The sequence below is a fragment of the Fragaria vesca genome, linkage group LG2 (genome assembly GCF_000184155.1).
Source record: "Fragaria vesca subsp. vesca linkage group LG2, FraVesHawaii_1.0, whole genome shotgun sequence".
Lineage (NCBI taxonomy): Eukaryota > Viridiplantae > Streptophyta > Magnoliopsida > Rosales > Rosaceae > Fragaria > Fragaria vesca.
This window is the reverse complement of record NC_020492.1, coordinates 7,395,122-7,410,041: the sequence shown is the minus strand read 5'-3', so window position 1 is coordinate 7,410,041 and position 14,920 is coordinate 7,395,122. Positions and strand designations below refer to the sequence as shown.

General features: G+C 38.7%; 2 protein-coding genes across 2 annotated transcripts; both read left to right on the top strand.

Annotated features, from left to right (window-relative positions):
* The first annotated feature begins 1,598 nt into the window (after positions 1-1,598).
* LOC101292947 (lysine histidine transporter-like 8-like) lies at positions 1,599-4,598 on the top strand. Its single transcript, XM_004289990.1, has 5 exons — positions 1,599-2,062; positions 2,180-2,316; positions 2,637-3,064; positions 3,679-3,810; positions 3,895-4,598. The coding sequence occupies exons 1-5, from the start codon at positions 1,656-1,658 to the stop codon at positions 4,381-4,383; spliced, it is 1,593 nt and encodes a 530-aa protein (XP_004290038.1). The 5' UTR covers positions 1,599-1,655; the 3' UTR covers positions 4,384-4,598.
* A 3,295-nt stretch (positions 4,599-7,893) lies between these two features.
* LOC101301074 (lysine histidine transporter-like 8-like) lies at positions 7,894-9,874 on the top strand. Its single transcript, XM_004292233.1, has 5 exons — positions 7,894-8,210; positions 8,392-8,525; positions 8,631-9,064; positions 9,158-9,289; positions 9,380-9,874. Exons 1-5 carry the CDS (start codon positions 7,894-7,896, stop codon positions 9,872-9,874), a joined length of 1,512 nt encoding a protein of 503 aa, XP_004292281.1.
* The last annotated feature ends 5,046 nt before the right edge of the window (positions 9,875-14,920 follow it).

Sequence of the window (14,920 nt, the reverse complement as noted above, 5' to 3'; positions counted from 1 at the left end):
GAGAGAGAGAGAGATGATGATGATGATGATGATGATGATGAAAGTCATGAAACGACGACCTCTCCGGCTGCTAGCTAAATATCTGGGATTGGTAGGGAAGTTGAGCAAATTTAAACTGTTACGGTAGTTAGAGATGCATGGATCGAGCTAGCTAGATACGTAACGTCCGTTAGTTTCATTTACGTTGTTAATTAGCCAACTTAATTAATTAATGTGGATAGGAATTGAATGATATATATTCAACCAATTCTATTAACTTCATGATCGCGAGCTAGCTAGGTATCTTTACCCCATGCAGAAAACGACATGGACAGCAACCAAAATAGAAGAAATACCAAAGAAATCGAAGATCCAAGAACCCCCTTGCGTGTTTGTTCTCATCGTTACTAGTTTGCGTTCGTCTTCTTTCTATTTGTCTTCAATCTTTTACTTGCAGCTAATGAGTACAGAATCATATATGAAAGCCCTGCTACCACTGCTACCAAAACCGACGCAGAATAGGTTATGAATCCTGGCCTTTCTGCTACGTTTTCCAATCTTCTCCGATCCTTTTGTTTCTATTCATCTTTTAATCCCTCACCTACAAGCACAAGACAAGACTTCAACTCGATATTTTTTTTCATAATAAGCGCCATAACCCTACCATGCATACCTTGCCACGACCCACGACTCGGGATAATATTACAACAATAATTTTGCGCATATATACCTCATGATACGAATATATACATATACATAGATACACAGTTTATATATCATAGATAGGTTTAGATTCCTTAGATTCTCATAGTTTTCTAATCCCATTTGCCCATAAATTAAGGCCTTAATTTTACGGCACCACCTCATATATTCTTCCTATCTATAATTTGAGATATACCCTATATATAATTGTACTTGCTTCTCCATCGATCTTCTTATATGAATACAATCATCACGTAAGACACATTGTTAGTTGGAGAATTAGACATGCCTTGTTGGCTGTGTGACTGTGTCTGTATAAGCAAAGGAAATGACAGCGGCCAAGTTAATTAAGCTAGCTAGCTAGTAAGACTTCTATTATATATTTTGGTTCCTTATGACAAACCCTTAGCAATAGTGCTTGATTAGTGCTCGTGTTCCAAGTCAACTTTCGGGACATGAACAGAAACGAATGAAAAACTGGATGCTCAACTTGACCAAGTCCAAGTCAAGAGAAAAAGAAGAAGAGATAAGAGCAAAAATCATCAATTTGATAAACAATCCCAGCTGCTCTTGATGAGTACGTTTATATTGAACATCCATGAACTTCTAAGCTATAAGACAGCTTGTCCGGACCAATTAGTGACATATATATACACCTCACACTTATTAAACAAATTAATCAAAAGTGTGGCCGCCAATAGTTTGAATAATACAAACAATCTTTCAGTATCTCCTTCCATTAGCTAGAGGAGGAACAATGATTAATTAGTAGTAGTACACACAAGTATAAACAAATTCGGGTCAAAAAAGTTGTACTCAATAATCTAAATCCAAGTCTATTCAATCAAACCCCTAATTTGAACAGCATTATATGCAAGCTCTATATATAGAGCTACATGTAAGTAGCTGCTTCTTGTGAGCAAGCTTCTGCTAGCTAGTTTAACTAACCAAGAAAAACCAAAGTAGTACGTACGATGGAGGAAATAACCCCCGCTCCGGTAACACCCAAGCCTGCCACCACCGATGCAACTCCGGCAACCACCGCGGCTCCTGAGAGCTCGGAGCCGAAGATGTCCAAGGCGGCGTCCGTGTCCCGGGAACCGCTCGTGATTCCGCCACGCGGAGGTGTTGACCAGATAGAGATAAAGGCCAAAACCCCAAAATCCTTAACTCCGAGATCACGTACTCCACGGTTCATGACTCCTATTGGGAGCCCTGTAAGGAGGGCTCTTAAGCTCACGAGGCTTGACCCCGAAGACGCATGGCTTCCGATCACCGAGTCTAGAAATGGTAACGCTTACTATGCCGCCTTCCACACTCTTTGCTCCGGCATTGGGATTCAGGCCCTCATCATCCCTGTTGCCTTCACCATTCTTGGGTGGTAAGTCAGAACGAAGACCAGAAACTATTTAAACTGCATGCAATTACTGATTACCCTATTTTGAAGTGAGCTGCAGAGTGTTTATGGTTGTTTTTTTTTTTTGCTTTGGTTTTACAGGACATGGGGGATTATATGCATGACAGCAGTGTTCTTATGGCAACTTTACACTCTGTTCTTGCTCGTGCAGCTTCATGAATCTTCTGAAACAGGCCTTCGATATTGCAGATACATTCAACTTTGCAACGCATGTTTCGGTAAGACTCGATTAATTAGTTTGGAAGTTCTTAAAGTGACTTGTGCATCTGATATACGAGTTAGCATAGGTGTTCTTATAATATAATGCTTTTGTACAAAGCACTTTGCTCGATCACTAGCTTTCTAGAATTCTAGTCAGTAGAATTAGTATATGCCGGTTAACTTCCTCCAAGTAAATTATGAACTCATGTATTATACATCTCATAGATTCAAGAGTATGCGTCCCTAAGAAGTGAGAAGTATGGTAAACTTTACTTTTGAGATAACAGATGTGTCAAATTTGGAAGCACTTTTTGATCAACTTTGTTCTCTAAATCAGGCGAGAAGCTATCGAAGTTCTTAGCGCTGTTCCCAATTCTCTACCTCTCCGGCGGAACTTGCGTGGCGTTAATCGTTCTCGGAGGAGCAACATGCAAGATGTTCTTCCAAATCGTGTGCGGTCCAACGTGCACCGTCAAGAGCTTAACTCCGGCAGAATGGTACTTGGTCTTTACATGCGCGGCAGTGATACTGTCTCAGCTTCCCAACTTGAACTCCATCGCTGGAGTGTCTCTCGTTGGTGCCATCACTGCTGTCGGCTATTGCACGCTTATTTGGGTTGTGTCTGTTGACAAGGGTAGACTACCTCATGTCTCCTACAATCCATTGAAAGCCCACAAAGAATTCATACAATTTTTCGATGTTCTGAACGCTCTTGGAATGATTGCTTTTGGCTTCAGAGGCCACAACCTTATCCTTGAGATCCAGGTATGTTCATTTCACAATTTTTCGATGTACTGTATGCGTCTTTAGAATCTTTTATCATTCTGTTTGCATTGGTACTCATGTTGAGTTGCATCCAAGATCACTTCGTTTTCAATTTTTGATAGTTATTGCAAAACGACGACTAAAATAACGATCAAGTGACACAATTTATAACATCAATATTGAAAGATACTAACCAACTACACCTTATCAACTTTGTAGTGTCAAGACAAACAATAATATTATTTTTTTATTATTATTTATTTTTAATTTAAAATCTTACGTAGCAAATTTGGCTTGAGTATCAAACAAGTGGGAATATCTTTAGTTTCTCTCTAACCAAATCATTGAATTTGTACCAAGTTTTCTAGTGGCGACGAAGTCGTTGTTAGCTCGACAATGAAACCTCAACAATTCATTTGAATATTCTTCAAGCATATGATAAGGGCAACACCAAAAATTCAACACACAAGAGTTGACTGTCTACTAATTGCTGATAAACTTGCATGCATAACCTTCTTGAACCTAAAAATGTTTGTTTTCACTTGCAATTTTAGAGTACATGACTTCTGACTTTGAACTAATTGCACTCTTGTTTGTTGCTTCAATTTTTGCAGGCTACAATGCCCTCTAGTGAAAAACACCCATCACGCGTGCCTATGTGGAGAGGTGTACAGGTTTCTTACACACTTATAGCATTGTGCATCTTCCCTCTCGCAATCGGAGGTTACTGGGCATATGGCCAAATGGTACGTTAAACTTCTCTGCATATATGTTTCAGAAATTAACCTACAGTTTGATAATGAGCTAATAACATTGTCTTTCATTCACAGATACCAGAACAAGGGGGTATGTTTGCGGCTTTGTTCACCTTCCATTCGACAGACACCTCCCAAACTGTCTTAGGGCTAGCAAGTTTGTTCGTCATCGTCAATGCACTTAGTTCCTTCCAAATCTACGGCATGCCCATGTTCGATGAAATGGAGTCGCATTACACTAGGAGGTTCAAGCAGGCGGCTCCATGGTGGCTCAGGGCTATTATGCGAGCTATGTTTACATACGGCTGCTACTTCGTCGCCGTGGCCATCCCCTTCTTGGGAAGCTTGGCCGGACTGATAGGAGGGATCGCATTGCCGGTGACTTTGGCATATCCATGTTTCATGTGGCTCATAATGAAGAAGCCTAAGAAGTACAGTCCAAGCTGGTGGATCAATTGGGTGCTTGGGGTTGTGGGTATGTGTTTAAGTGTGCTTTTGATTGTGTCTGGTACTTATGTCGTGATTGATACTGGTATTAAGGTGAGCTTCTTCAAGCCAACGTGATTGAAAAGTAATGTCACGTACAGTAGTGTTGATGATATTCTGTTCGAAATTGTTACACCCTAGCTATCCTACTTATCGTTCCCACTTGTGTCAAATCCCAAGTAGCTAGATAGCACGTACTCTTGGTTATTATGTTTGAAAAGAGTTATTGGTATTACAGTGTAATGTTTCTACATAGTCGATCGAAGCAAATTTTTTGTATTCTTGGTTGGTTTCCTTGTCACATTATTAGTTGGTTTCCTTCTACATAGCTAGATATAGATGCATATATGGATAAAAAGACGAGAAGACAAAGGCTTCATTGACGAATCATATTGTCTCGGACAAGTTTTGAATATAGGCCGATTTTCAAACTTCAAGTTTTGATTCAGATTGTGGGCTATGGGCCCGAGTCCGTCTAAAACTACTTTCTTAATTACATATCCTTATTTTTTTTTTCCTGTTTTTAAATGGAAAACTACTGATTTTATTTAAGAAATTAAGAAGGATAGTAACATAATAACATAATACAGCTTGAACACAAACCAATCGAGACACATCCAAATAACATGCTGGGAGCATGCTCGCATTTTGAGAAATTTGTAAAAGGCTAAAAGCAAGAGTAACTATTACATACTCATCCGCTGTCATGTACAAACAGAACAAGAAGTTGTGGAAGTACCCACAGTGGTATATAGAGACTGGTCTAACTCATTCATTGTATCATACTTCGCTAATTAATAATAACTTGATTCCTCCTTCAATACTCCTCTAGATGATTCTCCAAGATCCCAAATGTGAAACCCTAACAGATTGGAGTTTCTTAGTTTGGCCCAACAGAGACGGTCCAATTCCCACTCACCCATTCAGGTATCAACCCTCCATTGAGTCCCTAACCAAAATCTTCCTTAGGCACCCAAGGTGATTTGGGGCTCCCAAGCACAACCAGCCCCTGATCTTTAGCGTGGGAAGGCCAATTATAGACCACGAAAAGTGAAGAGGGGTGAGGCCAGAGAAGGTCGCCACGATAAGCACTCGAAGCCGGGGCGACTAAGGTTTAGAGAGAGCCTTCGAAGAGCACTGATAGCCGTACTATGTTTCTTAATTACATATCCTAATGTCCAATAAACCAGATTTATCAATTATGTTGCCGCACGGAAATAAAACATATGACACTTAATTTCATTCTGCCACTTGGAGGTAGTGCCCATTTGATCAAACAAACAATTCGCCCCCTCACAAGGCCAATCAATGCACACTAAGTGTGCATACCGGACAAAACCCATAGCGTCCTACCAAATTGTGGTAGGGAATTATTTCGGCATAAATCTGTAAATCGTTAGAAAAACTAAATAAAATAAAAAACAACAAAATATATTGGGCCAAGAGCAAAAGTCCAGGCCCAAGCTTCACCAAGCCCAATGCAATAAAGGCAGTAGGTGGAACGTACACCATGACCATCCGCCTCCGAAAACCTCCCACCACCGGCTGTCGCACCCCGATCAGGAAAAGTTGGTCCTCCTAGCCATGCACCCTCCTCCACATATCGTCACTAAATACTCCTACATACCTAGATCGAATTTTTTTGATTCGGATTGAGAAACTAAGATGCCGGTCTCACCTCCACACCTTCATTCCCACTAGATGGCCAAGTCTCCCACTGACCGTGCTCTGATCCGAGATACAACGATACCAGCGCTGCCAGGCTTCCACTCAACCACCGATTCCCATCTCCGACAAGGTCACCACGTAAACCCGTCTTCGAAGCCAATTAACACCATTCCAAATGCACTCCGACTAGGCACGTCTACGTACTCTTGCCCATCCGACGATGCCGTCACAAGGGCGCGCCGTTAGGCCATATACTCTTGACAACAAGGTTTTTGGGGAAAGCATCTTCAGTACACGGCGTGGAGTAATTATTCTTTGTACCCGGAACACCACGTGACACTGTCATGTGGTTTACCCGGCCAATAATTTACCTTAGATTCATGTGGGGACTAACAAGGGGTGGAAAAAAAGAGTAAAAGTAATTAAATACACTAATCAGAAATAAGGATAAAACATTTGGACCAATGAGATTAAAGAGGAACATAAGACATGTGGTGTTCCGTGTATAAATAATAATTTCCTCACGGCGTGTATCTTCGCATACATACATGGATATATAGTCAGGATTAAATGAAATAATATAGAAACATGGTGGTCAAACATATGAATTGTTATGAATTGTTAAGATTGCGTCGTGTAAATACACGTCGTGCATACAAGAATTTCCAAGTTTTTAGAAGAAAATTGTTCTTTTTGTTGTTAACCGTTTGTGTATAAGGATTAAATTCAGTTTACCCCCGTAAGGTTTGAGGTTAACATCATTTCACTCCCCATACTTTTAATTTTGAAAATGTAAATTTTCTAATTTTCATAAATCAAGCCCAATTGCTAAAATTCTGTCCAATTGAGACATTAAATACTAGCATGAAATCTTAAAAAAATGGTTTTAAAAGGCGATTTATGTTGTTTAGTGAGTTATGAATTCAAAATTAACGTCTGAATTAGATGAAATTTCAGCAATTAGACATGATTTATGAAAATTGGAAACTTTAGGGGGTAAATTTTTAAAATTAAAAGTATGGAGAGTGAAATGATGTTAACCCCAAACCTTAAGCGGGTAAACTGAATTTAGAAGAAATGGTGAACACATTTCCACTTCTTCCATATAATTTTTTTGATCGAAATGGGAATTCATTAAGCCACGAAGGGCAAGAAAAGAAAGAACAAGAATTGAAATCATCTGTGACGAATTCATGGACGTACATTATTGTGATTCATTCTGTGCACAATCATTTCAAAAATTGACGTACACGAAGTGAAATTCGTCAAATAGTCCACATAAACAAGAGAGCAAGAGTACGTATTCTAATGAAGGACTTCATGTACGTATATATACCTTGTTTATACTTTATAGGATATGATAAAAAATGATCGACTACAGATCGATCACTGCTTAGGTCACATTTTGAAGTTAAGCAAAATGGAAAGGTCCCTATGCATCTCCAATGGTCAGTCCTCGATCGGCAATGAGATTTAACTAATACATTTCATAATGCCACATACAGCACATGCACAATTCTTGGTGTAGCTAGTTTAATTATATCATTCTAACAAAAACCCATTGGTGCATAGCGTCAAACACTAATAAGTGACGGGTCCCTTCAAATTAACATGCAATTAGTCGAAAGTTCTACTCACTTTCAACCTGGCTTCTTCCAAGCCTTCGTTAATCATATTATAGTGCGTAATGTAATTATTAAACTGAATAGATCGAGCAAATAGGGCAAGGTGAATGACAGTAACCAAAATCGATTGCTCTACTCACGGTGCAGGAAACTGTAACAGGTTATATATTTGTCTTGGTTAAGTGTACTTGCTCAAGTCTGAAGTCATGCTATGCGCACACCTCAAAGTTATATATACCCGAGCTTTAAGCTTGCCATTTACAATCTGCAGAGCAAAAAGAACTACACAGTACTCATGGGAGAAGTGGTTGTTGAAACGAGCTACATGGGAGATTTACATTTAGCACAAGGTATCGACCATTCCTTTAACAATGCAATGGGTAGAAGCTCACGATCTGCTGCTCAAGTCATTCCCATTACAACTAGTCCTAGTGCAAACGAAGATGGTACAAATCCGGGAGGCGTAGGCGTTGAACTCGACAAGCAGGATGCTTGGCTGCCTCTCACAGAATCCAGAAATGGTAGCACCTTGTCTGTCACGTTTCATCTACTTTGTTCTGGACTTGGGATTCAAGCTCTTTCACTCCCTGCTGCATTTGCCACTCTTGGATGGTAAGTAGTTATACACATCCTTTGCTAAATATATCAATTTTTTTTTTAAATAAAAAGCTGGTGCAGCTGCCTTCAAGTTTTGATTAATGAAAATATATTGATATATACATAAGTGATATATTAACATAATAACGATCCGTCGATCATGTAAAAAGTTAATAACAATTCCATGGGTTTGCAGGGCATGGGGATGTATATGCTTGTTACTAGCGTTTGCATGGCAGCTCTACACTATACGGCTCCTAGTTCTATCTCACGAATCTGATACCGGAACTCGTTCTAGTAGATACATCCAACTCGCTATTAAAGCCTTTGGTGAGTACTTCGTATAAGGCTTTCTATATATACTGGAGCAATCAGGTCTCTAAATATAAACAATACACTGTCTAGATTTTGACAGTCTTGTTTTCAATTGTTTAGGTCAAAAGTTAGGGAAGTTGCTGGTAATGTTCCCGATGATCTATCTATCAAATGGTGCGTGTGTACAACTTATTATCACAGGAGGTCTAACAATGGAGCTTTTCTTCAAAACCGTGTGTAACGATGGGGCTACTGCATATTGTCATCCAATGACTGGTACAGAGTGCTTCTTGGTGTTCACGATCATGGCGATTGTTGTGGCTCAGCTTCCCAACTTGAACTCAATAACTTGGGTCTCTTTGGTTGGTTCTATCACAGCAATTGTATATTGCACTATGATCTGGTCTATTTCAATTGCCAAGGGGAGACCTAGTGGTATATCATACAATCCACCAGAAATGGAGTCTGACATGGATCGATTCGGTCGGATTCTGAATGCGATTGGCATTGTGTTTTTGGCATTCAGAGGTCACAACGTCATTCTTGAAATTCAGGTGAGTGTTTATATGAAACGGTTCTCGAGCATTCTATATTGCTAAACCCTAAACCCTATCATAGAGTAAGGCTAACGTTTTCTACTGATGCAGGGTACATTGCCATCAAATCCCAAACACCCAATTCATAAGCGAATGTGGAGAGGGGTGATTATATCTTATGCAATCATTGCCATATGCATGGTTCCTCTAGCCATAGCTGGATTTTGGGTACATGGAAACAAGGTAATACCAACTCCTCCTTACTTTCCTTCATTAATTCCTCTATATTCATGTCGTTTGCATTTGATCATAACATGTCCTTTGATTATGCAGGTATCCTCCTCATCACTTTCAGCAATATTAAGCTCAGCTTCACAACTACCTGGACACAATAAGACCTCAAGGTCTATTCTGGGAGTAATCTGCATTCTTGTAATACTGCACTGCTTAAGTACGTTTCAAATCTATGGCATGGTTGTCTATGACAACTTGGAGTCGAAGTACACTATGAGGAAGAACAGGCCGTGCGCAAGACGGCTTCGAGTAACTTTTCGGGTTTTGTTTGGAGGATTAGCATTCTTTGCAGCGGTGACCTTTCCTTTCTTGGTGAGCCTGGCACCTCTAATTGGAGGTTTGACATTGCCCATGGCTTATGCTTATCCCTGTTTCATGTGGATTGCACTCAAGAAACCGAAGCCAAATGGTTTAATGTGGTGTATTAACGTGGCACTTGGATGCTTGGGACTGGTTTTGAGTGTCGTTTTAGTGGTTGCAGCAACATGGAATTTAGCTCAGAAAGGTCTAAATGCCAATTTCTTCAAGCCCTAGCTAGTGATCGATAATTTTGGAAATGAATTACTTCCGAGCCAAGCTAGCTTACTGGATATGTAATTAATAGATTTAAAGGCTTAAAGCAATATGATAAATATTAGCAACAGGCCACAATGTCCAACAAAGTTACAAAACTGTTCATATTTAGTGTAATAATTTCTCCTCCATTGTTATTTCTTGATTTTTTTTTTTCTAAGAAATTTGGTTGTTTTGCTCTAACATATTCTCTATAACTATACCAAGCATAGATCGAGATAGTGATGAGACAGATACAAAATTCTCTAGCAAAAACAAATTGATGAAAGTTTAATGTCCTGCTAATGAAATGATAACGGTCTCAACCTTAATTTAATGAAATTCTTGAACATATAGCAATTGACACTCGATTTATGATGTTTCTGGATCAAAATTGGCCACATTATTACTTTTAACATGCATGTGGTATATCATTACAAGTTTAGCTAGGTTTTATTTCATTTCACAACGTTAAGATGGTTAAGTTTCAATAATTCAATCATAAATTTAAAAGAAAATAAAAACAGAAAGAAGTGATTTGATAATATACCACTAGATCATATCATCATAAGACTAGTAATTGATCATCAAAACATTAAGAAATTTTTAAGTGCTCCCAAAAGACCATGTGGCAGTCTGACGTGGTTCTCCCTTATTAATTAAACTTTGACACGTGGATTTATTACAACTAAAATATAAACCAAGATTTTCTATATTTTGTGAAATGACTGTCATGGGTCTTTTATGAGTTTGGCCTAGGGTTTAAGGTATAAGATTTAGGGGTTAGGGTATAGGTTTAGGGTATAGGGTTTAGGGTTTAGAGTTTAGAGTTTAGGGTTTAGAATTTAAAAAATCAATAAAAAACCCAAAATGGTTTTTGACAAAATCACTAAAATAGTTTTTCATCATGAAAATCCACATGTTAAAATTTAAATAGAATAAAGAACCACATCAGACTGTGGCACTGAAAAATCTCTCCAAAACATCCGCACATTTTCCCACTTGCCATAACAAATTACATCGCACCTACAACTTTTCTTCCACCCCTTTGTTTCTTGACGAGTGGTGAGTTGGTGAGTACAAAATTACAAATTGAAGTTGATGTTGTTTGAAATCACTATGAGCATGAGTTAGGTATCTGCACTATCATAGGCTCTCTTTTCTCACTCTTTTTCTCTAAAAGGAAACAAGTGTTGGACACCTAATACGTGATTTGCTTTCTATTATGATGTTTTGTTTGATATATATCGCCCATAATGGCCACCTCTCTCCAAGTATGTCGAAATCGATCTACAGTTCTACACTAGTTTGAGTAGTTTTAAACTCCATATATTATGAATTCTAACCGCGCGTGTTTACATTCCAACTTGAAACAAGCACAAAATAGACGACCTAAAACTACAAAATTTTGGACCCAAACATGCATGTGTACCTCCACATGGACCACACTTTACCTCGAACCCTAATTAAACCTCCTTATGATCTGAATTCAGATCTCCAATCCAAGACCTCCAAAATCTCCAATCTTGTATGTCATCTAGTTTATTGTGGAATTGGTCGACTTAATTATAATCAAGCTCCTGAAGACCGAAGTGCCTCTACAAATTAGAGGCGCAGTACGTCCAGGTTTGGGGTAATAAGCATTGGGAGCTAGGAGAATCGAAGGCATTGAACAACTCTCGTATCAGTCGTATGCACTCGTGTGGGGGTCTTATTTTGTTCGATTGTCACAAATAGCTAGCTGGCAGTGGTGACTGGTGAGGCAACCCTTGTGTGTGGTTAGGCACTAGAGGTTAGACACCTTAATGATTTGTGTATTTTTGTGACCAACTTGTGAATATATATGACGCATGATGCGAATGCATTGTCAATTACATAGTGGGTGACAAGGGTGGTCATGATCGAATAGAGTGCTATATATCATCAACTAGGTACGTCACACAGCAACGGCCATGCTTGCATCATGCATGCACTATCTGTAAGCAGTAGCATAGAGTTTGGAATTGATCGAATTCGAATCATGAATGTAGTCCCCAGAAATTCATGAGCCTGATCTCAACAACTATACATCTGTATTCTACATATGCAACCATCTCTCTCAAATCTCAATCATAACAGTTTACCATACAGACCCTTTTGCTAACTAGCTAGCGAGTGGTGTGAATTAAGTTTAACAACATTGGAATATGACATGTACGTGATTTGTGATCGACCACCTCAACCTCCCAACCCATGAGCGCGCTAGCTCATTCATCATCTTTACTTCATCGTTAATCTACGTTCGTATGAAGATAATCTATATTGTAATGGGAAAGATCATCGCCAAGGTTTCTCAAAGAACATACTCGCAGGAAACTGTAATAAAGTAATTAAATACATGCATGAGTTATCTGGACCTAATTGTATATATATCAAAAGAGGTATATCCGTACATCATGTTGGAAAAATGTGGCTTAGATTAGAGCTATTTGAAATCCCACATCAGAAACGTAAAAAGTTATCCTTGGGTTATAAGGAATGATATCACACACACTAATGTCGAGGTCTTTTGTGTTAAAACTATACATGTTTCTCTTCTGGGTGGCTAAACTAGAGACAATATCGGCATTTCTGGACCCATGTGTGTGGAACCCTCGGGGCCCGTTGGCCGCTTCCGTGTAACAAGTGGTATCAGAGCCCAGGTGACGCTTGAGACTTGGTGTCTCATACGATCGAGTTGCAATTTGGTGAAGCTAGCTCCCGTTTGGATTAGGATCACAAGATTTGAAATTTGATGCTTGTGATCACAGTTGAGCTATTGGGACTTGGTTCGTGAGATTTGGAGTGGCTCGAATCATGTCAAGTGCAAATTGTTGGAAAAGTGTGGCTTATATTAGAGTCATTTGAAATCCCACATCAGAAACGTGAAGAGTTATCTTTGGGTTATAAAGAATGGTATCACACACACTAATGTCGATGTCTTTTGTGTTAAAACCCCATACATGTTTTTTGTTTGGGTGGCTAATTAAACTGAGGACAATATCAGCATTTCTAGACCTATGTGTGTGGGACCCTTAGAGCCCGTCGGCCGCTTCCGCGTAACACATCATAAAGGTCTAGGTTCTTTCGATCAAGTTCGGTTGTGGTGGAAGATTGGAAGTTGGCAGGGATGGTGGCTAGCTCACGGGTTCATAACTAACTATATGTAGCATTGGGGTTGTCCCGCGGTAGAGATCGAGGTCTGGTGTTTACATCAGGAAGGATGACTTGTATTTGAAATATAACTTCTTCTTTTTCTTTTTTTTAAAGAATGTGAAACTTTATTTATATGACGTACATCACATGATAAGAATTACAAGACATAAACATGGGAGAGTCAAAAAAGACAATCCAAAACTGAAGATGAAAGCCATGAACAAAAATGCACATGCGCTGCCTGTTGTAGCCTTCACTCAAGTACATACTTATAACCAAAACATAATAAGTGGAAAATGTCTTCACTTCTTCTCAAAAGTGACGACATTAAAACTTTGCTCGGATAAGATCCGATGGGAAACTCCGAACAAAAGAAAGAGCACCACCTACTACAACAAAAGAAACCCTATAGGTAGCTACCAAAGCCGAGACACGTATTTGAGAAATATTATATAAATGAGTTCTAACTCTTGCAGACGACGTTGAAGCCTTGAAATGAATTTGGTTTGCCAAGAAAATCAAGTGATGACAACACTCATAATTAAATGCGATAGCTCATATGTCTATCCAGCTTGAAGCAACATATTTGATGACAACTGCCCCGTAGCAACTGTTTGAAACCGTCAACTTCTCTCACTCCCGCAAAAAGACTACGGTTTACTATTTCTCCACAAGAGAGATAAAGTGAAATAGCCGTATGAAACTGCATGCAACCGTTCTGCTCCCTTTAACGAATTGAACCAACACCAACATCAAAACTTGACGGTGATAGAAAACATGGTATCACAGAATGAACGGAAGACAAATTGTAACGCAGAGTCATGTAATTGAACACATAGATAATAAAGCTCATATGTCATTTCACTAAATATAGAAAAACCTAATTTTATATTTTAGTTATAATAAATATTTGTGTTAAAATTTAATTGGTAAAAGAGTACCACGTCAGACTGTCATGTGGTCTTTCAGGAGTATTTAAAAATTTATAGTTTTTTTTTTAATCGGGTAATCAATTTAGATTTTTTCCGATTAAAATTTTATAAGGTGATGAATATCACGTTAATTACTTACCTTATTGTACCAAGAAGGTGTAAGAGTATAAGAGATGGATGAAATCATCACCGTATTCTGAAGCAGCATTAGTTCTGTAGTGCATGTCCAAGTGTCAGTCAGTACTACATATCTGGTGTAAGATTTCATCATCAGATTCAAAACCACATCATTGACTTGAAACATAGAAAAATGCCTGTAGTGCATGTCCAAGTGTCAGTCAGTACTACATTTCTGGAAATCAATTAATTCTGTTTCATTTATTTTTATTGTTTGCTCCAAATAAATCCACAACAAAAAACCAGCATCACCGCATTATTTTGGTGCCATGACGTCGCATAGTCATGTCATTGCTGATGTCACAACATGGTCGACAATCCAAGTCAGTCTAGGCTGTATCAGGCTGGGTCCCTTATTTTCTGGTTTCCTTTTCTATTGCTATTCATCATGGTCTCTTTAGAATTCTTGTCTAAGATTTTGTTACCTTTCTAATAACAATTATTAACTGTTAGAATTTTTAGGAGTCTGGGAACTTTTCTATCTAAATATGACAAAAAAATATGGGTAAAAATGTGCAAATTTCAGTTGTAGGGAAAAGAAAAAAACACTACACTCTTATTTTACTTGCATTTTTACCCTTTATTGTTCTTTTTTTTCTTTGACATCAAGTCTTTACAGGACTGTTTTGCACAAGTTACCCATTTAGCTACTCTGGCTTTGTCTGGACGCACCTCATGAGTTACTATAAATGTGGCTTCTCTTGTTTCACAACAATTAAGGTTTTTGATCGAGGAAACTGCAGAT